This window comes from Daucus carota, chromosome 1 (assembly GCF_001625215.2).
Source record: "Daucus carota subsp. sativus chromosome 1, DH1 v3.0, whole genome shotgun sequence".
Classification (NCBI taxonomy): domain Eukaryota; kingdom Viridiplantae; phylum Streptophyta; class Magnoliopsida; order Apiales; family Apiaceae; genus Daucus; species Daucus carota.
The window spans coordinates 32,898,539-32,923,894 of record NC_030381.2 but is presented as its reverse complement, the minus strand read 5'-3'; the positions used below and the strand labels follow the sequence as shown (position 1 = coordinate 32,923,894).

At 35.7% G+C, this 25,356-nt stretch overlaps 4 protein-coding genes across 5 annotated transcripts; all 4 read right to left on the bottom strand.

The window, feature by feature from the left end:
- Positions 1-713: 713 nt before the first annotated feature.
- On the bottom strand, positions 714-3,888 carry LOC108207108 (tropinone reductase-like 3). Its single transcript, XM_017377573.2, is given in 7 exon segments — positions 714-1,018; positions 1,109-1,147; positions 1,149-1,211; positions 1,342-1,467; positions 1,766-1,900; positions 3,067-3,183; positions 3,620-3,888. Coding segments are annotated over 7 exon segments (762 nt in total). The 5' UTR covers positions 3,752-3,888; the 3' UTR covers positions 714-868.
- A 3,592-nt stretch (positions 3,889-7,480) lies between these two features.
- On the bottom strand, positions 7,481-12,339 carry LOC108209581 (EH domain-containing protein 1). Of its 2 annotated transcripts, none has more exons than XM_017380568.2 (16): positions 12,126-12,338; positions 11,968-12,053; positions 10,960-11,028; positions 10,800-10,857; positions 10,587-10,642; positions 10,460-10,502; positions 10,274-10,335; positions 9,860-9,982; positions 9,636-9,738; positions 9,468-9,517; positions 9,131-9,259; positions 8,775-9,026; positions 8,623-8,702; positions 8,297-8,423; positions 8,023-8,166; positions 7,481-7,942 (listed from the first exon to the last, which is right to left on the bottom strand). In XM_017380568.2, the coding sequence occupies exons 1-16, from the start codon at positions 12,208-12,210 to the stop codon at positions 7,757-7,759; spliced, it is 1,653 nt and encodes a 550-aa protein (XP_017236057.1). In that variant the 5' UTR covers positions 12,211-12,338; the 3' UTR covers positions 7,481-7,756. The 2 variants fall into 2 exon arrangements, with proteins under 2 accessions (XP_017236057.1, XP_017236063.1); XM_017380574.2 differs by having other exon boundaries at positions 7,520-7,942; positions 9,860-9,979; positions 12,126-12,339.
- A 4,968-nt stretch (positions 12,340-17,307) lies between these two features.
- LOC108221244 (subtilisin-like protease SBT4.3) lies at positions 17,308-21,179 on the bottom strand. The gene is made up of 9 exons (XM_017395139.2): positions 21,064-21,179; positions 20,128-20,222; positions 19,733-19,979; positions 18,970-19,471; positions 18,777-18,871; positions 18,470-18,694; positions 18,274-18,385; positions 17,963-18,179; positions 17,308-17,882 (listed from the first exon to the last, which is right to left on the bottom strand). Exons 1-9 carry the CDS (start codon positions 21,159-21,161, stop codon positions 17,326-17,328), a joined length of 2,148 nt encoding a protein of 715 aa, XP_017250628.2. The 5' UTR covers positions 21,162-21,179; the 3' UTR covers positions 17,308-17,325.
- Positions 21,180-22,050: 871 nt separating this feature from the next.
- LOC108197389 (uncharacterized) lies at positions 22,051-25,299 on the bottom strand. The gene is made up of 3 exons (XM_017365000.2): positions 24,104-25,299; positions 23,289-23,963; positions 22,051-23,191 (listed from the first exon to the last, which is right to left on the bottom strand). The coding sequence occupies exons 2-3, from the start codon at positions 23,919-23,921 to the stop codon at positions 22,403-22,405; spliced, it is 1,422 nt and encodes a 473-aa protein (XP_017220489.2). The 5' UTR covers positions 23,922-23,963; positions 24,104-25,299; the 3' UTR covers positions 22,051-22,402.
- Positions 25,300-25,356: the final 57 nt, after the last annotated feature.

Genomic DNA, 25,356 nt, shown 5'->3' with positions numbered 1-25,356 from the left:
GGAAAGTTAAACTGTCCTTTGATCACCTGATGAAGATCACTGGCCATGAAATCGTCTTATAACCGAGACACTCCATGATGCCAAACCCAATGCCCTGAGCAGGCTGAGCTGAAATCATCGAAATTGCCAATTCCTATTCAGTTCTGTTCCTCCTTTTCATTTTAGTGTTAAACTTCCATCGATACTGACACAGTCACACAGTGTAAGAGTATACAGATCAGAAAGGCATCAGAGAAACAGCCTTTGCATTTTTTCTTCGGAACTATGCTGATAAGTTGTCAGGAATTTGCTTTCAAACCGAACTGACATGGTCTGCCGGGTCCTGGGGGAGAAACAACAATCTTGATTCATGCAGTCTTTAAGGATGTTAACAAGTGCTGAGCATAAACTGGATTTTCAAATTTATACCAATGCATTATCTAGAACATCGCAAAGCATCAACATTGCAGTTACCAATCTAGACTTACTGCTCAAGAGAGCAAATTATTCGAAAGAACTGTGTAACTCAACCTGCTGCTGTCTGTGTGCGTGTGCACAAAAGCGCCTGTGTTACAGTTAGCTCCAAAAACATTGTAGTTCTATGTTAGCCGTCAGTCTGCCCCCAGAAATCCAGCAATAGTGGAAGTGCATAAACTCTTAATGGATATGTAGTTAACTTTTTGATGCAGCATAATGAAATACCCTAACAACGTTTAGATTTTTTGCAATCAATCTTGTAACAATTCTGTATGGTGTAATAAATTAGACAAGGATTCAACATTTATTTGATAATTTTTCATTTATGTTATAATGGGAAATTACAAGACACTCTACAAGGAGAACTGAGGGAACAAAAAAAAAGCTTTGTAGAGCATAGCAGAATATGGCGCTACAGCCTGGAAGGCACTCCACCAGCAACCACCAATGTTTCTCCAGTTATATAGGAAGCATCGTCAGAAGCCAGAAAAGCAGTGGCAGCCGCCATGTCATCTGTAGTTCCAAGCCGGTTGAGTAACGTGGATCCCTCAATGGTTTTTCTCTACAAACAATCCCAAGGCAGGATCAGATCAGAAGATTCAGAATGCCATTCATCATAAAAGCTAAAATATTTTAAAAACCCGACACTTACCATAGTCTCATTCTTTGTGATAAAATCGGCAAAGTGTGTTTGGTACGAAACCAGGTGCAACGCAATTAACTCGAGTATTAGGGGCCAGTTCTGTTGCAAGAGCCTACAACATAATCAAGATTCAGGAACACGAGTAATGATGGTACATGTAGCAAAACTCAGGAATACGAGTAATGATGTCCATCATGTAGCGACCAGTTATCATAAGCAATAACATCAGAATCATGCATTACCTTGGTAAGTCCTAGGAGGGCTGTTTTCGTCACCCCATACATGGCCATTGAGGATGCCGGATTGTAGCCACCAATGGAGGAAATAAAAATAACAGATGAACCTTTTGTTAAATGTGGAGATGCATCCTTGGTAGGTAGGAAAAAACAGGATGGAAAAAGTGTAAGGTTCTTTTATAAAATAAGAACATTAATAAAAAGGAGAAAACAGGACGGAGAAAGTGTAAGGTTCTTTTATAAATATAGTTAAATTAAGAACATTAATAAAAAGGATATGTGAGAAATTGATCTAGATGGGTACAGATAAGTTACCACAAAAAATCGGATATAGGTAACAGGTTCAAAAGTGAAAAACTAGACTGGTAAAATTTTATTAAGTTGTTGCACTTTTGATTTTGCTAATAAAGTATACATTATCAAGACATACCTGCAGAAGAAGTATAGCTGTTTTCACGTTAACTTCCCATAGCTTATCAAGGACCGACTCTTTACTTTCCAAAATGGTGGCGGTAGATGGATTCGCAGCAGCATTGGACACGACCACATCAATTTTTCCATATTTCTGCAGTCAGATTAATATAAAAGAATGATCTAAGCACTTACATAAACACATGGGTACAAAAGATGGTAACAATCCAATCAAGCCACAGCAACAAGACATGAGGGGAGGACCATATACTCTTCTAACTGTTTTTTTACAGTTAGATATAGTATTGACATTATAATGTTAAATCCTATCACCCAGGTGATGCAGCACCAGCCGAGATACCAGTTCAGGAGAAAAAAACACTTATAATGCGTCCAGTTTAGTTCATAGAAGATCCGACAAAATTAACGCTGTAGAGAATTAAAAAAAATTGTAAAATTTAATAGTATAGTTCTGCAGTGGAAGACCAAAAAGAAGCATTTTGAGATCTATGTCCAAACACTTGAGGCATAATATTAATAAACGATCACATACTTTGATTATGTGAAGATCTTACTACAACAAAACTATCTCTGTACCGCAAATTATCGGGTTTTATTGAATTCAGGATGCCGCTTCTTAGAAATAGGAACCAATATAAACACTGTTATAACTTTTAGAACTAGAGTCATATAAGCTACTTCCCTACCACATTTCAGATTATGGAACTGGAGGAAATATTTCACTCTTACTTACTAATTGTTCAGAAGAACCTAAAATCTGGGAATAGAACAACAAGCTTGCTGGACTTTGACAAAAATATGGGCCTGTGAAATATACTTTAGTAGAGCTTGCACTTTCCTGAGTGGTTTCGGAGCTCAGACACAATTAAATGCATGGCCAAGGGTAATCAGAAACAGCCTCTGGATTATGTCCGCAGACCCTAAACGATTGGGATAGACCAAATTGGTAAGTTCGATTTAATTCACATGATAAGATAATTTCACCAGTTCTTGGCTATGTGATATCATAAGGGTGATAACTAGTGGTAGTTTTATACTTTTATTGGTCACTCTTTCACCACCACAATAAATTTACAAATAATGCTGTGTGAATTTGCATAAACCTTAACACAGTGCCAACTGCCAACACTAACAACATATTAACATTTAAAGCTATCTCATGGAAAAAAACAGTAGCTTAACTATACAAATTCCTAATTCGTTTAAACAAACTAAATATTTCCACCGCAGCATATCAAACAATCCAACACTAATCCTTAACTCAGCTACAAAGATGAAAAGCAAACATTATTTTATCACCTGAACAGTTTTGTCAACGAGATTCTTTCTCTGTTGAGCATCGGACACATGGCAAACCATCCCTAACACTTCAATTCCCCGCGCCTTGAGCTTTTCCACAGCCTCGTCTACATTCTTCTGTAAAACCATTATAAGCCCAAAAACAATCACACTCACTTAAGCCCTTACATACAATTCTCAATTCTCTGCCCAAACATGATATATATCCAAACTTTATAACACCTTAGCATGAGTCACACGAGACTTACAGAATGGAGAATCAACCATTTTATATATTCAAAAGAAACCCAGAAGAAAATTCATGGATTTGCAAAATTCTTCTAACCAGACTAGACCATAAAAAAACCCAGCACCAAATTATGAAAATTTAGACATCAAACTGAAGTAAACGGCACATGACATGATATAACAAAATTCAAAATTTAAGCATCATCAATTCGTCTAATCTAAACAAGCATAAACTGGAAATAAATTTCAAGAAATAACAAGGCGATCACATATGAAAATTTCATAAAGACTTTTTGGTGATAAAAAAAAAAGAAAAGAAAAGGACCTGTTTGCGAGAGGAGATGACAAGAGAAGCACCCTCTAAGCCAAGACGTTGAGCAATTGCAAAGCCTATGCCTTGAGTTGAAGCTGTCACTATCACCACTTTTCCTTGAAATCTCTTTCCTATTTTCTCCATCAAGCCCCCACAGTCAGACCAAACGCTTGGTCTGAATATTTATCCTTTTTTTCCCGGAGAGTCACGCCAACATGCGAGATACTCTCTGTACTTTGCTATGGCGGCCTGGCCGCCGGATCTAAAAACACTTTTCCCACTTCATTCCAACTTTTGTATTACTGCTACCTCTGTTTTTTTTAATTCTTGGCACACAGAGTGATTTGACCGGGTAGTTAAAAATATTATTTTTAAATTTTTTTTTCTGTATAAAAATATGTAATCAAAATTTTAATTCATAAAAAAAATCAATTAAAATTTTTTTTTTACTATCCGATCAACTCACCAAAAATTACGTGTCCAACATATAAAAAAAACAAAACAGAAGGAGTAGTATATTTTCTTTTGGTCTTTTTGTGTGTGCGCAGTTTTTAACTTTCATGATTTTTGTACATAATAGGTCATGCTTATCAATAAGTTTTAGCCGATTTCACGTGTTCAAAAAGTGGTTGCTTTGGCAAACACCAGAAAATCCGTATTTATTTAATCAAAATGCAGAACAAAAATCCATATTATCGGGCTTTTAGTAAAAGAAAACGAAATTTGATTAAAATTAATTTATACTTGCTTAAAGAAAATTTGGCAAACATCAGAAAATCTGTATTTATTTAATCAAAATGCAGAACAAAAATCCATTTTATCGGGTTTTTAGTAAAAGAAAAGGACATTTGATTAAAATTAATTTATATTTGCATAAAGAAAAGTAGTACATTCTTTTGCTTTTATGATATGATCACAACAATTGAACATCATTTGAATTAATAATTACGGTTTTTTCTAATATAATCTAGGTGAAAAAGCTGCATTTCGTGGTGGTGTTATTTTGTTTTTTTATATTTTTTTAATGGAGAAATAAATTTATATTCTTTTTAAAAAGCTACAATTCTATAGAAATTATATGTAGTAGTATTTGTAATTTAGCTAATATAAAATAGAGTTAATTTATAGTTGTATAATGAAGGAATTCCAATATATAAACCTAAGTATGGTGTTACTTCTTTCATCCCAAATTAAACGTAGGCATCTTGTTTTATATTCATGATAATTATATTAATTTAAATTATATCGTGTTTTAAAAAAAATGGACAATTTATTTTAGGAATTTTATCAAAAATACTATTTTTCCTAAATATTTTGCGATTTTACCATCTTTTGAAAAAAATTTGTAAAAATACTAATTTTTTAAAAATATTTGTAAAAATACGGTGGGCAAATAAGATGCAACTTCGTTAATTGGCTCCGCATGAGTTGCAAATATGATTGCATCTTGTTGCAAGTATGGTTTCGTGTGGTTGCAACGGAATGCATACAGTATTTTTGCAAATATTTTCAAAAATTCGGTATTTTTGCAAAAAAATTTTAAAAAATTTAGTATTTTTGTAAAAACAAATTTAGACTTCGGTATTTAGGAAAAAAACCCTTTTTTTTACAACAACGGGCTACCCCAAAGAATCCTACCAAATTGACAAATAGACAATAGATGATCCCACATTCATTCTCTACGTTGCATAATATGCACTTGAGCTGGACCACCATTTATACAAGACATTTCTTATAGAGTTAATTACAGTTTGTAACCCTTAGGATTGCTCCAAACGCACTTAAGATCCTGAACTATCAAACGTGACATAATGCATCCTGCACTTTACATTCCTGTGCAAGTTGTAACCCATAGTCACTATTCCGTCCAAATATGCCGTTAACTTGAACTGTTTGAGAGGTAACAGTGTGTATATTAGTTTCTAACAGCTACTTTACCTCTTGTGACCCCTCAAAAATTATGTATTATATTTTTAAATTATTTCTGAACACACACAATGATGTAAAAAAATTTAAAATAAGTTTTAAAATATGTATCTAGATTTAGAATCTGAAAATTTATTATTATTTTTACATAATCGATGTAACTTATTTTAAAATTTTAAAATAAATACATATTTTAAAAATTATTTTAATATTTTTTACATCGTTGTGTGTGTTCAGAAATAATTTCAAAATATAATACATAAACTTAGAGGAGTCACAGGGGGTAAAGTAGCTGTTAGAAACTAATATACACACTGTTACCTCTCAAACAGTTAAAGTTAACGGCATATTTGGACGGAATAGTGACTATGGGTTACAACTTGCACGGGAATGTAAAGTTCAGGGTGCATTATGTCACGTTTGATAGTTCAGGATCTTAAGTGCGTTTGGAGCAATCCTAGGGGTTACAAACTGTAAGTAACTCATTCTTATATGAAGTATGAACTGCAAACCGTCTCAAAACTGAAATGCGGCCAGGTGGATGAGCTCCCCTCAAACAAACGAATCAAGTTCCAGGTGGTTGTAAAAGTAAAAAATTGTTAGCAGCAGTTGAATAGAGGGAGTCAGGTGGAAAATTATTCAGCCCAAGGGTCATGCCACAACTAATTCGAAGATCAAAGACAAATAACAGAGTTTATTTCCTGCAAAGCAAGCAGCCGGAAAATAAGGCTGTCAAAAAAATCCGAAAGATTTGATATCCGTCCGAAAAATCCGTCACCGTATCGGAAAAAAACGGATATAATCCGTATCCGGAATAAAACGGATATTATCCGTATTCGAATCCGGGGTTTGCGGATACGGATATGGATATAGGCGTATCCGTATCCGAAAATATCCGTATCCGAAATTATTATTATATGTATAAAATAATACTTATATAAATTTATTATTTACATATATTTTTTATTTTATCATATAAATTTTGAAAAAGAATTAATATTTAAAATAAATAAAAAACATTAAGTATCTTGCAAATGGAGAAAATGGAACTATCTTCATCAAGCTTTTTCTTTATAAAATTGTTGCAGATAGTGTTGTTTTGTGATTTTAAGTTGTTAAAATTAATATTTTGTTCGAAATATTTAACCTGAATGCCCAAATTTCTGTTAAAGTATGTTATTAATTTCTGATTGGGTATACATTTGCTGTTGAACGGTTGAAAATATGTTTTTTTAATTAATCTCAGAATGTATATTTGATTTTTGGTGATGTTTGAAAGCGGATACGGATATTATCCGTATCCGGATAATATCCGGCCGGATACGGATACGGATCTTTTTATTCAAAAATTTACGTATCCGTATCCGTATCCGATTTTGAGTAGGCGGATACGGATACGGGCAAATCCGTATCCGTTTTATCCGTTTGACACCCCTACCTGAAATATAGGATTTCCCTTGCACTCCATGGACAATTATAAGGAACAGCTTGGTAACATTTGCTTTAAACTTTAAGGTGTCAAAGAAAAACAAAACAGCTTGGTAACATTTGCTCCTATTATATACCAGCATTCAACTAAAAAAATCTGCAGGGAAAGCTATCTGGATTCCGGACTTGGGGTTCTCATTAAACGCATTTAGAAAATTGTCAGGGGTAAAGAAGCAACCAAGGCAGAATACTGTTCATCCCTTAAGAACAACCCCAACGGCATTCCTCATTTTCAACCCCTAATATATATATATATTAAAATAATCATTACCTAAACTATGAGGGTTCAAAAAGCTATTTCACTCCAACAGTATTCCTTATATTATTCCCTATATATGAAAATTTGATGCTTGAGATGTCTTAAGTTAAAAACTATAAAAACAAAGAAATAAAGTGAAGAAGGAAACGTACAATTGAAGTGAAGAAGGAAAAATGCAAGAACATGCAAGAAGGTAAGGATAAAAAAACTGAGTTCAACTACAGATCGAAACAATTAAATATATCAAACAGAATAATATGCTTCAACCAATTTAAAACTCCAAATGTATAGCCGAAAATTGCAACCATAACATCTCATAAGATTGGTTTAGGTTACAATTATAATCCTTGTTCTTGAAACTAAAAAACAATGGAAACAAGTTGACAGAATCAAATTGTCTTTATATAACATGAATCACAATAATATGTATACTTCAAGCAAGGCAAAAAGGCTTTTTGCACTCAAAATGTAGAAGTTCACTGGTATGGATTTCTGAAACTAGTGAGAAGGTCTGGTATGTCATGGCCAAGCATTTCATCTATAGCTTGAATCATTTTAGGCTTTACCTTATCAAATTTGTCTATGTTATAAGTGCTCAAAACCTTTCGGAAGTGGTCCACATCTGGAAAATCACCTGGTGATAAGTGAAATTCTGTTTGAACCTGATTCAAGAGAATATGAGATTAATAATAAATTAGCAAATGTTTAAGATTTCACAACCAGATCAGACAGAGAGTTAAACCTTTGTGAATACATCTTCAAGATTATCAATGAGGCGTTGTTGAGTCTTAGCTTTACCCATCATCGTGGGCATTTCCTTTTTCAATTGTCTAATAATGTAGGCATGAATCTTTGCGGCTCTAGCTCGTTTAACAAACTCGTTAATCTGTAAGGCAGTACTGTTAGGCTTGTTTACGAAAAAGAAGTTAAGAAGTTATCTAACTAATATACAAAAAGTGACATACATGTAAAGTATGCAGACACAAATTGACCAAAATTATAAGTTATAAACATACCCGACGATCACATGCTTTCTTCGGGATGTCCATCAAGTCTACGAGAAGGTCAGATTGTTCTTTCTCGAAGAGCTCTTTTCCCATTGGACCAACTGCTGTTTCATCTACGGGTTTGTCGTTGAATGAGCTGCATAAACCATGAAAAATATCAGTATATATATTTGATAATTAACATAGGCATAAGGTAAGTTGGTTACTTTACAAACAAAATTTTATTTCCCAGAAAACCATGTCAGCTTTAGAGAATGTCAATCATATCTACAACTAAACCGGATCGTATGATTTTGTGAAACAAACATGCACAGAGTGTCAGGGACAAAAATTACCCAACATAAACGCGCACAACTTCAGGCGTGTTTAGAACTTTTCCAAGCGACCACATTAAAGCCCCATACACTCTCATTAGCTATAATCAGAAGGAACTGTTAGCATATGCACTTAATACAATACTTAACTGGATTCTAAGGATAACACTTACTTGTTGTGTATCAACTTGGTCGGCTTTGTTGAGGACTACACGAATCTTGTCATCATGGCCTCGTAGAGATGAAATTACACGCTTAAATTCATCACTTATATCGAGTTTATGTGGGTCGAAGAGAAGGAGAATAAGGTCACACTTCGCAGCAAACCATGATATAGCACCTGTAAAATCATAACTTCTTTCTGTTCTCTGCTTTTCTCCTGATAGAACACCAGGAGAATCCACAAATGAAATGTGCTCTAACAACTGAAAATTGAGAGAGAAATTATTAATCTAATAGATTAAAATATATCATCATTCAGCAATCACTAATGTGAAGATATGTATTGATACAAGAAGCTGTAACAGACCTCATGTGGCATCTGGGAACACTCAAACTTTGACAAGAATGCTCCACCAAAAGTTGTTAAACCACTAAATGGTAGATCAGCATGAACAGCTACTGTGTTCCCAGGTATGCTCCTCTCATCAGGCCCAGACTGTAAAAATTTTTAGGTCAGGATACTAAAGTGAAGCTATTAGCTAGTTATCCAACAATAAGAAGGATCACAAGTTATCAATGTGATACGTATAAGGCAATAACTAGTAACTAGTAAGAGCAATTGCGATTGCGTAGTTCTGGCATTGATAGATTACATGAATTCCACTAGTCCAAATAAATAAATACTTGATACAAAATAGTATTACCATAACGACCACAAATCGATCAGTTGTTGGCTCAGGTCCAATGTGAGCTCCTGCACAAAAAAGTAGAAGTACAGTAGACAGTTAAAGCTAGTAGTATCATTTATCATTTATTAGTGTGCATTAGCATCATTCACGAAAAAATGGAACTCCGAACAAATTTAGATGTACCCGGATAGTTGCATTTGAGCAGATGTTTAATAAATGTGGTTTTGCCTGTTGAGTACTGACCCAAGAGCATAACCATGGGTTTGGCATTAAAATCACTATCTGTCTGCACATCAACACATCAACATGATCACACGAAGTAGATAAAGATTTAGATAACATTTATTCATAGCAAAGATCATCACGAACATATTAACATTAATGTATATCTTTTACACTCTGCTCACCAGTAAGGGCAATCCAAATTCATTAAAACGGTAAGCAACTTCCAAAGGCTTTAATTTTTCAACGTATAATCGTTTCAAGCCATCATTTATTGAAGTGACTGCATTTATAGATGCTTGGGGCTTCTACACAAAAATAAAGAAGGAAAAACTATGTCAGGCAATATAATGTGGATCAGGGTTTTTGAGTGACAAATGACATTCACAAGGATATATAAAAAAATAAAAGCATATAACATATTTGTCAAAATCAGGATTTGTCGCAAAACTGTTTGGTCCACAAGTCCTGGAAAGAGATTCGGTCACAGATACTACAATCATGTTTTTGCAGGAGTAAAATAAACTTACAAGTGAACAAAAGAAAAAGTCAAGTAAACGTGTGCCAAAACAACTACTAATAAATGTAATCAACCTTACCTTCTTAGTGAATTTTGAAGTAAGCAGATTAAAAGATGGTGACTGTTGCAGAGTCCTTGTTCCTATAAAGTGTTAAAACTGTTAACGTATTTTCATCAAAGTACAGAACAAGTAGTACTTAACATTGTTTAGCACAGACACACACACGCAAATTACATTTTACATACTTAAAGAGAGAGCACAAACCATTCAACTCAGTTTCTGCTGTTGTTGTGGAAACCTTCTTATTCTACAACATGTGATGGGAAATGATGAACCAAATCACTTGAAGGTCAATGTTAAAAGGACAGAATTATGACTTAAGACTACTTACATTCAACAAAGAACTCAAACCTTCCATAACTGGGGGTTGCAGATTGTCAAAGTCAACTATAAAAAAGGAACAACGTAGCAAGTTAGTTCTATACTTCTATCAAATAAAAAGCCAAATGTTATGTAATAAGACCCAATTACACATAACTCCAGTGGCAAATGTTATATATGTTAAGACTAAACAGCGTGCTAAAATGCAAATGAAAATTCTTGCCTTTAGTTTGGAGAAAATCATGTCTTAGTTCATGCCCTGCTTGTGCCAAAGATATCAACTGTTGCAAAGTTGTAATTAAAATACATAACATACTGTACTCCAAACATGAAAGTAGAAGACACATAGTAATTAGCAAACAAGAAAAGAACACATATCTAACCTGCATAGCAGTGATGAACTCATTCAAACCTAGAAAACCTTGTCGTTTCGAATCCGCAATTGCCCAAACCTTTTCATAAAACCACAATCAATCAGCCAGAATAGAAATAGTAGTACAAATTATTATGAACTCAAGGACTTTACTAAGCAATTTATTACCAAAAGAAGGGTTCAAATTTAAACAAATGAAGACAAACACCATCAGAAGAACTAAGGGTTGAACTAGCACAAGAGTGATGCTCACTGTATTATCTTAACAAAACTACATATAGAATGAAGATGTTTTCGAATCAACTAAACTTTATAATAAAAAATACTCTCACAAACTGTACATTCATAAGAAATCGACTAAATTTGCTATAATAAAAGTTATGTCAACAACACCATATCAGCTACGGTTCACATTACAACAGAATGATGTGTAATGATAAATTCACTAGGCATATACTAGGTATCCACAGAACCTACACTTTAAATCTTCAGATTAAACAAACTTTTACACTAACATTACAAGGTAAAACTGAAATACACTAAAAAATTAATTGCAGAATCGAACATGTTTGCGCGAATATCTGAGACAATCACAAGTACAATACACAAATACTAAATCACTAAACATATTCAGATAAGATTAGAATACCTGGAGAAGTTATGAATACACTAAAATGCTATACAATATCAAATAATTATATTCTGTAACGATGTAAAACCAGAATAAAGTCGGCTCATTATTTCACATCTATCATATATCGACTTTGTTTACGCCAATATCCAAAACAAAACAACTTCGCAATAAAGCATTACAAATTTACAATCTACAAGTATTGAGATGAAATTTCAATTCCTTAAGCAATAAATGCGTAACTTAAACTTGATTGTATCAGAGAGAAGGAGAGGGAGAGGGAGAGGGAGAGCGAGAGCGAGAGTGAGAGAGAGAGAGAGAGAGAGAGAGAGAGAGAGAGAGAGAGAGAGAGAGAGAGAGAGAGAGAGAGAGAGAGAGTCCCTATACCTGCTTGAGTTGTGGACGAGACAAATTGGACATAGAGAAGAACTTTGTAGTGTCGATATCATTTCCGGTTAATCGACCATCGCCATCTAAGACAGAAAACCAACATGTTTATATATGTATGTATGTGAAGATATAAAAAATGATAAAGATAGAAGTACCTGAATCAGCAAAACTGAACCAGTGCTGATAGATTTTGTGATTGTGTTTGGAACAAGGAACAATCAGAGTCGATACGTTTTCCATTTCTGTGCGGAGAAATTTGAAACTAATCGGGGATAGTAATACTAGCAACTAGTAAGATAGATGGATTATATACCAACAGTATCTGTCTATCTGATTTGGGGGTTTCAAATTTTGAAATTCATGATAAGAGGGAAGTCCGAAGTGTGCTATTGGCATATTTGAATGATTGAATTTTGAATCTTTGTTTTATGCTAGTTTATTTAATTTTATTATCAAAATTTCCTGGTCCACCGCGATGAGACGTTTTTGTCAACATTTTCGGTTGCGTTTCGAATGTTATATATACTAGCCTTTAACCCGTGCGAAGAACGGGCGGGTATAAATATCGTAATTTATTAATTATAATTTAAATTTTAGCATCATCTTATTAGTATTTTAGAATTGATGAATTGGATTTTAATCAGATTGTATTTCCCATCTGATTATATCTTTTGAACGACTACAAATTATACCAATGTTGGTTTATTATAATATAGTATATAAATTATATTGGGATCTTTTTAAAAATACCCATCTGTAAAATTATTTTTTTAAAAATACTATCATCTTTTTCATTGTTTTTAAAAATACCTTTTCATAAAAAAATTTCAAAAATACGGTTTGCAAATGAGTTTGCAAAAGTTGCAAATGAGGTTGCAAATAAAAATAGAAAGTTGCAACTAGTTCAACTGAAAACTGTAAGTTGCAAATGAGGTTGCAAATGATGCAAATGAGGTTGCAAATGAAGTTGCAACTGCAGTTGCTTTTGCAACCTTTTGCAACTGCAGTTGCAACTTCATTTGCAACCTCAGTTGCAACTAAATGCAACTGAAAACTGTAAGTAACAACAGATGTATGGTGTGCCCCTGGCGGGGCCACTAGATTGCAATAAAATCAACTGAATGCAACCATATACAACTGAATACAACCATATGCAACCATATATGCAATTATAAATCCTGATTTCAAGTTCCAGTTTTCAAATGTCATTTTCGACCTCATTTTTGGAATCGATATATATATATATATCGATTCCGAAAATGAGGTCGAAAATGACATTTGAAAACTGGAACTTGAAATCAGGAATTCGGTTGCATATGAAGTTGCAAAAGAGGTTGCAACACGGTTGGCGCCGCCTGGAGTTGCAGATGAGGTTGCAAAAGTTGCAAACCGTATTTTTGAAAAAAAAAATTTATGAAAAGGTATTTTTAAAAATAATGCTGGAAGGTAGTATTTTTGAAAACAATAAAAGAAAAGGTAGGTAATTTTGTAGATTTCCCAATTATATTTAAAAGAATAATGGTGGAGTTTTTATCTTGCACTACATCTCAAGTGTTTGTAATTTAAACGGTATAAAATTCTTTATAGAATTCATAATTTATTAATTATAATTTAAATTTTAACATCATCTTATTAGTATTTTAGAATTGATGAATTGGATTTTAACCGGATTATATTTACCAACTGATTATATTTTTTGGACTACTACAAATTATACCAATGTCGATTTATTATAATATAGTATATAAATTATATTTAAAAGAATAATGGTGGAATTTTTATCTTGTACTACATCTCAAGTGTTTGTAATTTAAACGATATAAAACTCTTTAATATTGTAAGAATCTCAAGTGTTTGTAATTTAAACAGTATAAAACTCTTTAATATTGTAAGAGTAAGAGAATTTTCCATGTAACAGACTTGTAGTAACAAAGGAGATGACCAAACCAAAATTTTATACGACTACAAATTATACCTATGTTGCCTTATTATATTATAGTATAGATAGTATAGATGTTTGGAATTTGGCAAAAATACCCCCTTTTTACCTTCTTTATTGCAAAACTACGACCTGCCTCGAATGATTGCAAATATACGATTTCTTTATAATTTTAATTACACATATGCATAAGTACAGGGTTTGTTTTTGCTGCAACACCATCTTCATCTTCCAGGACCAACGGCCACAACCTCACGCTGCCATGAAATTCAATAAACAATATTTTCCTCCTCTTTCCGGCATTTCGTCTCTTTCATTTCTCCTCGGTCCTCGCCCTCTTCTCTCATTTCTCTCCCACGCCGCACCAACCTCTGCCTCGTAAATCATGCCTTCGACGTTGTGCCGACCTTCAATTATGAGGCCCAGATCTCCCAACGTTTCAACGAATCCACTAAACTCAAAATCTACACCCCATTCGTCTCAATTGGTTATGATTGTACCGGAGACGGAAGTCAATCCCCATCTTCATCTTAATTGGTTGATTTTAGTTGATTTTGTGATTGTTTTTAGTTGATTTGTGTTTTTAGTTGATTTTATGGTTGTTCTTTTGTTATTGCTGTAGGCACCGCAGGGGCCGGACATTCATTTTTATCCATTTGCAAGTGATTGCAACTTATTCTGCAACTAAAGTAATTTTCAAAAAAATAAATTCGAAGTTGTTTCTGTGGTTGCATATATGATTACTAGTAGTTGTAGACCTCCGTATTTTTGCAAAAAAAATTTAAAGTATAGTATTTTTGCAATTTATTTTAAAAAGTAACAATATTTTTCCAAAAATTCATTTAGACTTGGGTATTTATGAAAAAAAACCCAAATATGTTTTAGGGAGATAGAGAGAGGATGAGTTAGAATATTTTTAAAATATACAATATTAAAGTGGAATAAATTTATTTTTTCAAAATATGGGAATTATATTTTTAATTCAAATAGTTGAAATTAAATAATTTAAAAAAATTAAAATTATAAAAAAGTTTGCCAGTCCCTCATTTAAAGTAAAAATTTCATTGCATCCCTCGTTCAAAGTAAGTGAGCACAATTTTATAAAAAATAATTAAATCTGTAATATCACATAATTCTTAGAATAATATTAATTGATTAGTAATAATAATAATAAAGGATTAAAGTTGAATTAGGATTTAAAATTGAATTAGGATATTGGGGCTTAAAATATGGATCGGACTTGTATTCGGATAACTGGTAGGGTTAGAATTAGGGTTTTGACCCTCTCTATATATTGATTTGTTTCTTCATTCTTTTATTATCTTGTGTGAGCCGTCCGACTTTTTCTTCGTTTTTATTACAAAAATTCGTAGGGTTTTTATTCACGCAAATCAGCTGTCTTGTAAAATTCGTAGTAAATTCAATTCTTATCGGATTTCGATGATTCTTGATATTTCAGAAAGCTCTTTCAATTGTCTACAACTTTCCTTCACAATGTTTTCTCAGATTCGTTTTCGAACTGTTCTCAAAATCCCAAAACTTATTCAGACCCTATTCTTCTCTTTGAATCTGATCAGCAGACGTTTTATTTAATTCCCGATTCGTTATTAGTCCGTTTTTGATGATCCATACCTTTTCGGAAAGGTCTTTTCGTCCTCTACAACTTTCGTGTTTTGAGTTTTCTCAGAAAATATTGTTTATGGGGTCAAAACAGTAGATTAGTGATCTGGGCAGATTGGATTCGCGGAGGATTTTGGAGTCTAAGATGAGATGAATTTGGTTGGTTGCCAAGGATTGATTATATGATCTAGTATGGTGTTGAGTATTTGATTTCGGTGTTGAGGTAAGTTTCTGACCGATCTTTCTAGTGTTTTAAAAATTATGTGTTATATGTTTATATTTGATTGTATAAATTTGGGCTAAGTGATTATATTTTTAATTGGTTTTCGTTCTCGTATATGTGCGGTGTTGACGATGATTTCGGAACTCTTATTTATGCCATGGTTTGTGAAAATAAGAATAAGAATAAGGACCGAGTCACCGGGTTATAGTGACAGTTTTCAGAAAATTCAGGACCGTTATCACCGGGTTGTAGTGGTCGTGGTATAAATTATGAGTTCTGAGTTATTGTTCACCATGTGATTGTGGCATCGAATAAGAATATGAAAGTGTTTTGAAATTATTTGTTTCGTATATTGTTATCGTATCTAAAGTATATTTTATCTTATGTGTATACATGTTACTTGGCCCGACTAGTTGGATCGATTAGTTGCTTGCTGGGCTGTATAGCTCATTACTTTCAATTTTCAGGTTTGATTTAAGAGCAAGTTGATGTGCATTGGAATTGGAGTTTGAGGATATTAGATTTGGAGTAGCTTGACGTTTAGACTTCCGTTAGCTGGGCTTTGTAATAGTCACCTTTGTAATAGAATTTTCGATTAATTACGTTGTATTTTAGTTTTGTATTTAGTATTAATATTCCGAAAAGTCGGGATGTTACAAAATCATTCAAAACCTTATAACAATTAGCAAAAATATATTTTTGTATTTTGGAATAGGATTTTCTTGCATCTTATTAGTTTGAGTAAGGATTTTACAAACAAGCATATATGTATATTCTTGATATTTCTGCCTTCTTCAGTTACTACTTTTGTTCAAAAATTTGCTTTAACCGTGGTATTGGTACCTCTTTTCACCTTCCAAATATTGGATTAAAAATTTACACTACAAATACTTTTACAAAATTAACTTGTTAACCAAACACAAGTAGGGGTCGTTTGTCCTTATTTTTTTTCTGGCTCGGCTCGACTCGATTCGACTCGGCTCGGCTTGTATTTGTTCGCGAACAAACTCGTGTTCGGCTCGTTAGTTAACGAGCCGAGCTTGAACACAATTTTTGTTCGATAAAAAAGCTCGGCCCGGCTCGGCTCGTCAGAAAAAAAATTAAAGCTCGGCTCGGTTCGGTTCGGTCAAAACTCGGCTCGGCTCGGTTCGTGAACAGCCCTAATGAAACACATGTTTGATAAATCAACTTTGTTTGTCTTATTTTTATTTTTATTTATGTCATAAAATTCAAATTATTAGTACCAAATGAAGTTGATGACTCAAAAATGTATAAAAATTTATTTTAAAAATATTTTTAAATTAATTATAATTAATCATTTAAAAATATTTAAATTATATATGCTCATTCCAGCACTTAACCATATTAAAAATATACCTCAACCTCGTACCACTCTGAACCGATTCCTCATTCCAACCCCATACCCTTTCTCCAACCAAACAGTAGCTGAGTCTTAAAAGCATGCTCAACGCATAAAATGCTCAACGGGGTTCATCTGTTAGTTATAAAATCTAGGTGACATGTAAAATTATAGAATATACTTGATGGTTGAAAAAACACTACTCCAACGAGCTCACCTCTTGGCAATACTCCTAGGAAATGAATACGTGTGAATTACAATAGGACTGCGCACATTGTGGATGCCGTCAGACCACACAAGTGAAGCAGATTCTGTTGTATTTTGATGAACTATTTTTCCTGTGACAACCACCACAAACGAATGCTTCTCATTCAACCGCTTGAATTGCAGAGTCCTAGGCCTCACAGTTATGCTCAACTGAGAATTCGCAAAGATATGTGCCTTGTACGTGGTATTTGATAAGCCAACGTTGGTAACTCTTCTCGGAAAGCTTACTGTAAACACCTTGTTTTTCGTAACATTAATGGTCATTGCAGGATAGTTGAGATCCTTAGGTGTGAATGTCTCTGCTGCAACGCAACTGGTACTGTTATCTCCTGATATGATTCTAAGCTTGGAACTATTGAAACCAATGCTACATAGCATTTTAATATAGTCTTGTTTGGATACTTCGTACACTAGACCAGGATTTACAGCTTTTACAGGATCGAGATGTCCTGATCCATAAGCAAACTCTCCGTGTGGATTCTTTGCCTCATCCATGCGCCACGCTAGCAACATAAAACATGATGGTTTCGTTAGATTGGGTTAATTTGATAGTTAATTATGGATTAATAAACAAATATGTTACCAGTAGTCATGAGGGAAGATTGAATTGCAGACGCAGACCACTTGGGGTGGAATGATTTCACGTAAGCTGCAGCGCCAGCAACATGAGGACATGCCATTGAAGTTCCCGACAAGATACTATACTTCACAGATCTCTTATCATTTATGATGTCATCTGAAGGGGAACTGACCGGAGAATATGCAGACAAAATAGCCACTCCTGGTGCACTTATATCCGGCTGAAAGATCGACACACAAAATTATTGCATGCTAATAGCATGAAAGAAAGAAAATGTTTGAATTGAAAAAAATTGAATCCTATAATACTTGTACCTTCAGAATCTCTGGAATTTTTCTGTTTGGCCCTCTTGAAGAAAAAGGTGCTATAACAGGAGCTTCTAAGTCGCGTAAGACTTCACTCCTTAGAATGTTTGCATGAGGATTTCTACAAAACAGATGAAATCAGATAAATTAACCAGAGGAGTAAATTACATAACCTGGACAATAATAGTACTAAAGATGTATATACTTTGTTGAGTTAAGATAAGCATCCACTACTGAAAAATCCTCAATACTCAATCGTGATACGGGAATTGATCCCACTGTCGAATAGTTGCCATATGCATCGTCATTATATACAACTGTACCAAGGGCACCAGCATAAGAAGCTTCAAAAATATCACCCCCATTATCACGGCAAACAACGATCTTTCCTTTCACCAATTCACTATTCAGGCAATTCCAGAAACAGCTCCTGAAATGATATTTATGTGTGTGTCAGTGAGGGTATGAGGAATCTATGATTTGTATATTTGGTTCATGAAATGTTTTCATACTCTGCATATTTTCCTATGCAAGTTTTTGTTGCATCGCGTCCACGTATGAGAGGGAAAGATGATCCATTCAAGCGGAAAGAATTAACTGCAGGACCCTGTTCCACATAGAATTGGGCATTATTTTGGATTAGTATCAAAGAGGTAACTGAACTTTATAAAAATTGAAGTATTGAAAAATCAAAAATATATATACCATTAGCGTTTTTCCATTTCCGAGGACAAGCTTATCAATAAATCGTCGATCAATGGTGCTTGCTGCAACACTAAGCATCCACGGCATGGAATTATAAATTGTTCCGTGTGAACTTCCAGAATTTCCTGCAGCAGCCACCGTTAGAATACCCCTTTCCATTGCATGAAAAGCTCCTACCTCAATGGAGAATTGTCCAGAAGGATAATTATTTGAGTAAGCTAGAGAGATGGAAATAATATCAACTCCATCAGCTATAGCATCGTCGAATGCTGCCAGCACATCAGCCTCTTGGCATGCACCTTGCGCGTCACAAGCTCTGTATGCAGCAATTCTTGCAGAGGGCACTCCACCTCTGGCAGTTCCTTGAGCAAGGCCATAAAAACTAGCACCTTTTACATGGTTCCCCGCAGCTATCGAGGCTGTATGAGTTCCATGACCATCTGCATCTCTTGCAGAATCAATCGACTTCTCTGAAGTGTAGTACCGAGCTCCGATCAATTTTCTATAGAAATAACGAAATAGAAATATAGTCTTTAGAAAAAACAATGTGCCTGTTTGGCAACAAAAATAAGCTTTTATTTTCTTGGATATAAATGTTAAAAAGGTGTTTAATATTCGCATTTGAAAAAAAAAGGGCTTCAGAAAAGAAGTAAAGTTTTATCATTTATGCACTTTTCTTCAGAAATAAGTCCTTATATATTTCTGAAAAATAAGTGTAGCCAAACGGCCCCAATACGTGACACGATGTATCAGAACTTCATACTTGTTGCAAGTGAAATTATGTCCTCCAACACATGCTCCCTTCCATTTGGCAGGAACAGGACCAAAGTTTTTGTCGCTAAAACTCTGTGATTCAGGCCAAATTCCCGTGTCAATAACGCCGATGATGACATTGGACTCATAGCCGGCGTTTCTATGCACCTTCTCAGAAAACCCCATGAAATCCCATGACCTTGTTGTTTGTGTATGGAGAGTCTTACTTTTAAAAACTGATACCACTGCTTCATGTTCTGCATACACATTACAGGTTTAGCTGCTTTCTCTCTGCCAATTCATCTACAATTCTAGGTACAAAGGTATCAGGTCCAGCATGATATATGTAAAGTTTTGTTGATATTGAATTTAGTTTAAGATATTAAGAGATTAGCAGTTGTGTACCGGCTATCTTTTGACGCTCTTGATCGGTGAGATAAACAGCAAAACCATTGAAACTTCTCTTGTAACTCCTCACAAACGATGCTTCAGCAATATCACTGGCCAACATGAAAATGTAGAATCATGTTTACGACTTAATTAATTGCATGCCTACATGGGATGGGCACGGGGACACTTGGGGGTCGGGGAGTGCTATCCCCGCCCCCATCCCCGAATCCAATACCCATCCCGTCCCCGCCCCGAAGCCCGAACGGATCATAACCAGCCCTACATGTGTTTTAATGTGATATCATGACAATATTTTCAGAATTTGATAGTCAACCCTTACAAAATGTGATATTCATATGTTTTCTCATTTCAAATAAATTATAAAACTATCATGATCACAAAATGACTTTCATTAATACAAAACTCTATAATACTGAAAAATTAAAAAACATAATTAAATTTAAATAAAAACAATATCACAAAACACCAAATTCTATATAGCATGATTTTTGCTGCTTAACAGAGCTGATGTAATGCAAATGTGTGCCAGCATACAAGTATTTAATTCACTTATGTAAACTGAATAATAACACAGCTATCATAAACGAGTTCAAAAAATTGTTATTTTATTTTATATCTAAAATAAATGTTATTTTATTATTTATCAGCTAATGCATAAGAATTTAAATTCTAATAAGCAAAAGCTGCAGGTTCATAATAATTAAAATTTTAGAAATTAGAATTAATTTTTTGAATGAGCTAAAAGAGTATTGATGTTTGGACATAGCATTTCGTAGCTTACTCCGCCCTTCCTCGTCTCTGGGTGCCTAGGTATCCACCGTATGCTTTTCCTCGTTTGAACCTCGCCCTTAACTTTAAGGCTATGCCATCCTAAGGTGCTGCTAAATGGGTGTAGGAAGATTGAGATAAAGAGAAACAAACTACTAGTACCTGTTACCATACACTTCCATAAGTATATTGAAATGGTGAGATGAGGGTGAGTAAGTTTGTGGAGGAAGGGCTCCCATGTAAACTATGTAGATCTGCATGCATTTAATGATCACATTCACGGCAAAATTATGTACATGCATGCAAAATTGGAATATTATAGTAAAACAAACCAGACCTGTCGTTCTTGTCGTTCTTGATTGTCTGCCCAACAATATGGATATTCACAAAGGACAAAAGCAATGAAGATTAACAAAAAGAATTGAAAATTCAAGTTAAGACAAGTCATTGCAAATCAAAAGAGCTAGGCAACTCTGTGACAGGAAGGAGAGCTATGTAAATAAGGATTTCCAATTTATAATGATAATTTGGACAAAACTTTTTAGTGTTGCAACCAAAACAAAATCAAGTTGATTTTATGAATTATTGTGTCATTTAATAACTTGATATACTTTCACTTATTATGATTCTGGTTCTTTATTCATGGTAACTTTAATTTGTTTGAACTGATTTAAAACAGAAAATGCATAACTGATGGAGAAAACAATATAAATTTGGCAAGATTTTCACCACTTTAAGTTAATTAAACAATTTCTAATTAATGATATTTTCAGTTTTGATTTCACAGAAGATAGTTGTCTGTCGTGATTATCCACTGTCATCTGTTTCACAGAAGACCTCGTGCAAACATCTTGAAGAGCGAAGTGCGCCGAGACAGACAACGGTCTCCTCACAAACTTGATCCTGCCAGATGAAGTGCGCGACACCGCAGTGGACAAGATGACGGATTACAAGGAGAAAACAGAAGAATACTTCGCCCGGAAGACGAGACTGATGCCAAAGTGGGAAGGTCCGTACAAGATCCAGGTAGTCCTCCGCCCAGGATCTTACAAACTGGCACGACTGGACGAAGGGGAATCCACACCCGCTGACAAAGAAAACAATACAAGCAAAACATGGGATTCCAAAGCCCGCCATCAAACACAGACACAAACTTACAAAGGATAACATCCTACAGACAATACCTCAACACTATCACACTCATAAGTTACAGTCAAAAATCTGCGTCAATAGCACCCACAAACAAAAAATCGAAAATACGCTTCATACTTCAACAAAAAGTTCATACTTAACAATACACAATGACATTCTTAAGAAACAATAAAACACGGCTAAGTCCATCCGTAATCTCGACCCAACACAAAACAAAAGAGAGAGGAAACAGCAACACATGTTCCCGAGCACAAAGACATATGACAGCAATACAAATATGTTTTTAAGCTACACACAGAAGAAAGAAACATCACATCCCCGTGGCGGCATGCCACACTTCACAAACCAGCTACTTGTCTGAAACACTTGCATCACCTCCAGCATTAGGCGCACCATCCCGCTGTCGCCGCACATGAGCAACAAAAAATCCACCAAAATCTTGCGTAGGGCGCTGCAAATCATCTTTCAGAAATTCCCTACAACATTCCACCACCTGTCGGGACATTTTGCCAGCTTCCGCCCCAACAGCTTGCTTAAAAGCTATGCTGCTCCGATAATTATCCACTGCACTTTCTCTCACCCGCTGCATTTCATCCGCATACTCTGCACTATCTTTAAATACAGCCACACCACGCTTCACAGCAGATTTCATCTCACTGTCAAAATCCTCGCTTCCTCGATACGCCTCAACCCTGGCCACACGAGCATCCACAATCGCACGCTTAAAAACATCACTTTCCCGGTATTCTGCTATAACCGCTTCTTTTGACGGGACGGCAGCAAGCTTAGCCCTAAGCTCATCATTTTCCTTCCCGAGAGACTTAGCAACACCCTCATATTCGCTGCGAGCAACCTCGGACAATGTCAACTTCTCCCCCAGACTCGCATTGGCCTCTTGCAACGAGACCATGCCCGCTTTCATCAACTCTCCCTCCTTGCTCAATTCAGCGAGCCGTCCAGCGCTACCGTCAACAGTAGCTTGCAATGTAGTAACCTGCTCAGCAACCACAGCGTCAGTAATTCTGGCCTTCGCCCGTTCCAAATCTTGCTCTAAACCCCGCCCACGCTTTTGCAACCTAGAACACCGAGACCTCTCCGTTGCCAAACTATCCAGCAAACCAGCAAATTCCCCCAGAACCTGAGTCAAAACAATCACAGAAAGGTTATCATTCACACATCACCTTACACACCAAAATCAATAATGCTATCACAAACAGGAAGCTAGAACCACATACCAAACCCGCAGCTCGCTCAGCACGACGACCCCGTTTCTGCACACTGCATCCCTCCAATTTCCACTGATCGTCTTTCGTCAACAAATTTGGCAGCAGCGGACGGGGAGCAGTCCTAAATAGAAACCCCACCCGTTTTCTCCTCTCGCCAGTCTCCGGGTTATCCTCGTATTCATCACCAGACGAACTGGAGTGCACAACCTGTTGGGAGCATCGTACTTGCTGGCGGTTCTTCAACCCAAGTCGTCGAGCCGGAACCAATTTCTTTGGACGAGAATGCCTATTCACGGCACTACTATCCTCCTCATCACCACCAACCCTCACACGCTTCGAACCGAGAAGTTCCAACATCTCCCCCTTACGTTTACCCGCTATCCCAGAATCACCCACTACATCGGAACCACAGACATCACCAAAACCAACACCCTGGACACAAACATCTGCGACAGCTGTCGGACCGGACGCGTCGACATCCCCAGCAACACTCTTTCCCTTATCCAAAATCACATCCTCCCTGGGCTCCCCTCGAGTAACTTCAGCCAGGTCCTCTCCACTATCCCCATGGGAAGGCAACCCTTTAGTCAGATCCGCGTCGCTAGACAACCCAGTGAAGAAATCCCCGGACAAGCTACTCATAGCGCCGGACAAATCAAAAACATTCGTCGGGATCGACCCTTCCTGCACTAAAACAACAGCCACACAAAAGTTAGAATTCGCACACACGCAGATATTAACAGTTGCAGTACCACTTCACCTAAGCAAAGTTATCAAAACATAAAACTACACCGATATATATAGCCAGAAATCAACCTACTTACCGGAACATTTAAAGCTGGAACCTCGAACAACGTGCCCTCCCCTTACCTACCGCCACGTGTCCATCTTTACGTACTAGTCGACAACGGGCTCACATCTTACATCACTAAAAAACTTGAGCATGTAAAAAGTCGACAACGGGCTCACATCTTACATCAGTTCAGCCATTTTCATCTTCACCCGGCACATAATCACCTCCCTCATCTTCCACAACCACATCAGGGGACCTCTTTTCTGTCAAATTATCGAATTTACTCGACGACCCATCAGCAGATAATTTTGAAGAATTTTCTATATTCCAACACAGTGCTAATTTCCTACGCAAACAGACTAGAACCAGAACCTATAATAACTCAATTCACATCACCCGGCATTTGGGGTTATTGGGGTTATGAATTCGGAACGAATTTGTCGCCTCCCCCAATTGCTAGTAATGACCCGATTCTGGCGGGGTTTGGCCTTATGTAGCTATTATTCAGATGGGTCAGCTTAAATACCATGTAGATGCCGTCAATGAGCTTACTTCATTGGCTCGAGACAATAACCTGAACATAAATTATAGTGCAAGAAGGTGGGGTTACGATGTTACATAAACTTTTGAAAGATGGTGCTCAAATGCCGGCTTCTGATTGTGGTAAAAGTAATTGGGGAATCTCCGATAAGGGTTTGGGTTGTGTTGGTGAGTTTAGTAGCTAGAATGGCGGAATTGGATGAAATCACCCCATTTCTGGTTGTTAAAGAAATCTGACGGAAGAGCACAATTCGGTTTGGATATTTTGTGATAATGATATTCTTCCCTCATGACTGCAACTCTGCAAGTAAAATTTCGTTTTTGCCATAATTTACTATCACAGTAAGCTGAGTTGATGAAACCACCAGCATGCTTCATGTTGCATAACATGCTAGCGTGGCGCATGGATGTTTCAAAGAATCCAGACGCAGAGAGTTTGCTTATGGATCAGGACACTTTAATCCACTAAAAGCTATAAATCCTGGACTAGTATGAAACATCCAAAGAAGACCATCTTAGAATGCTCTGCATGCAGCATTGATAACAGTAACTCCAAACTTAGAATTATTTCAGGAGATAACAGTACCAGCTCGCTACAGCAGACACATTCACACCTAAGGATCTCAACTATCCAGCAATGACCATTAATGTTACAAAAAAAAAAACTGTTTACAGTAAGCTTTCCAAGAAGCGTTACCATAGTTGGCTTATCAAATACTGGCCAGACTTTCCGTTATTTTAGTA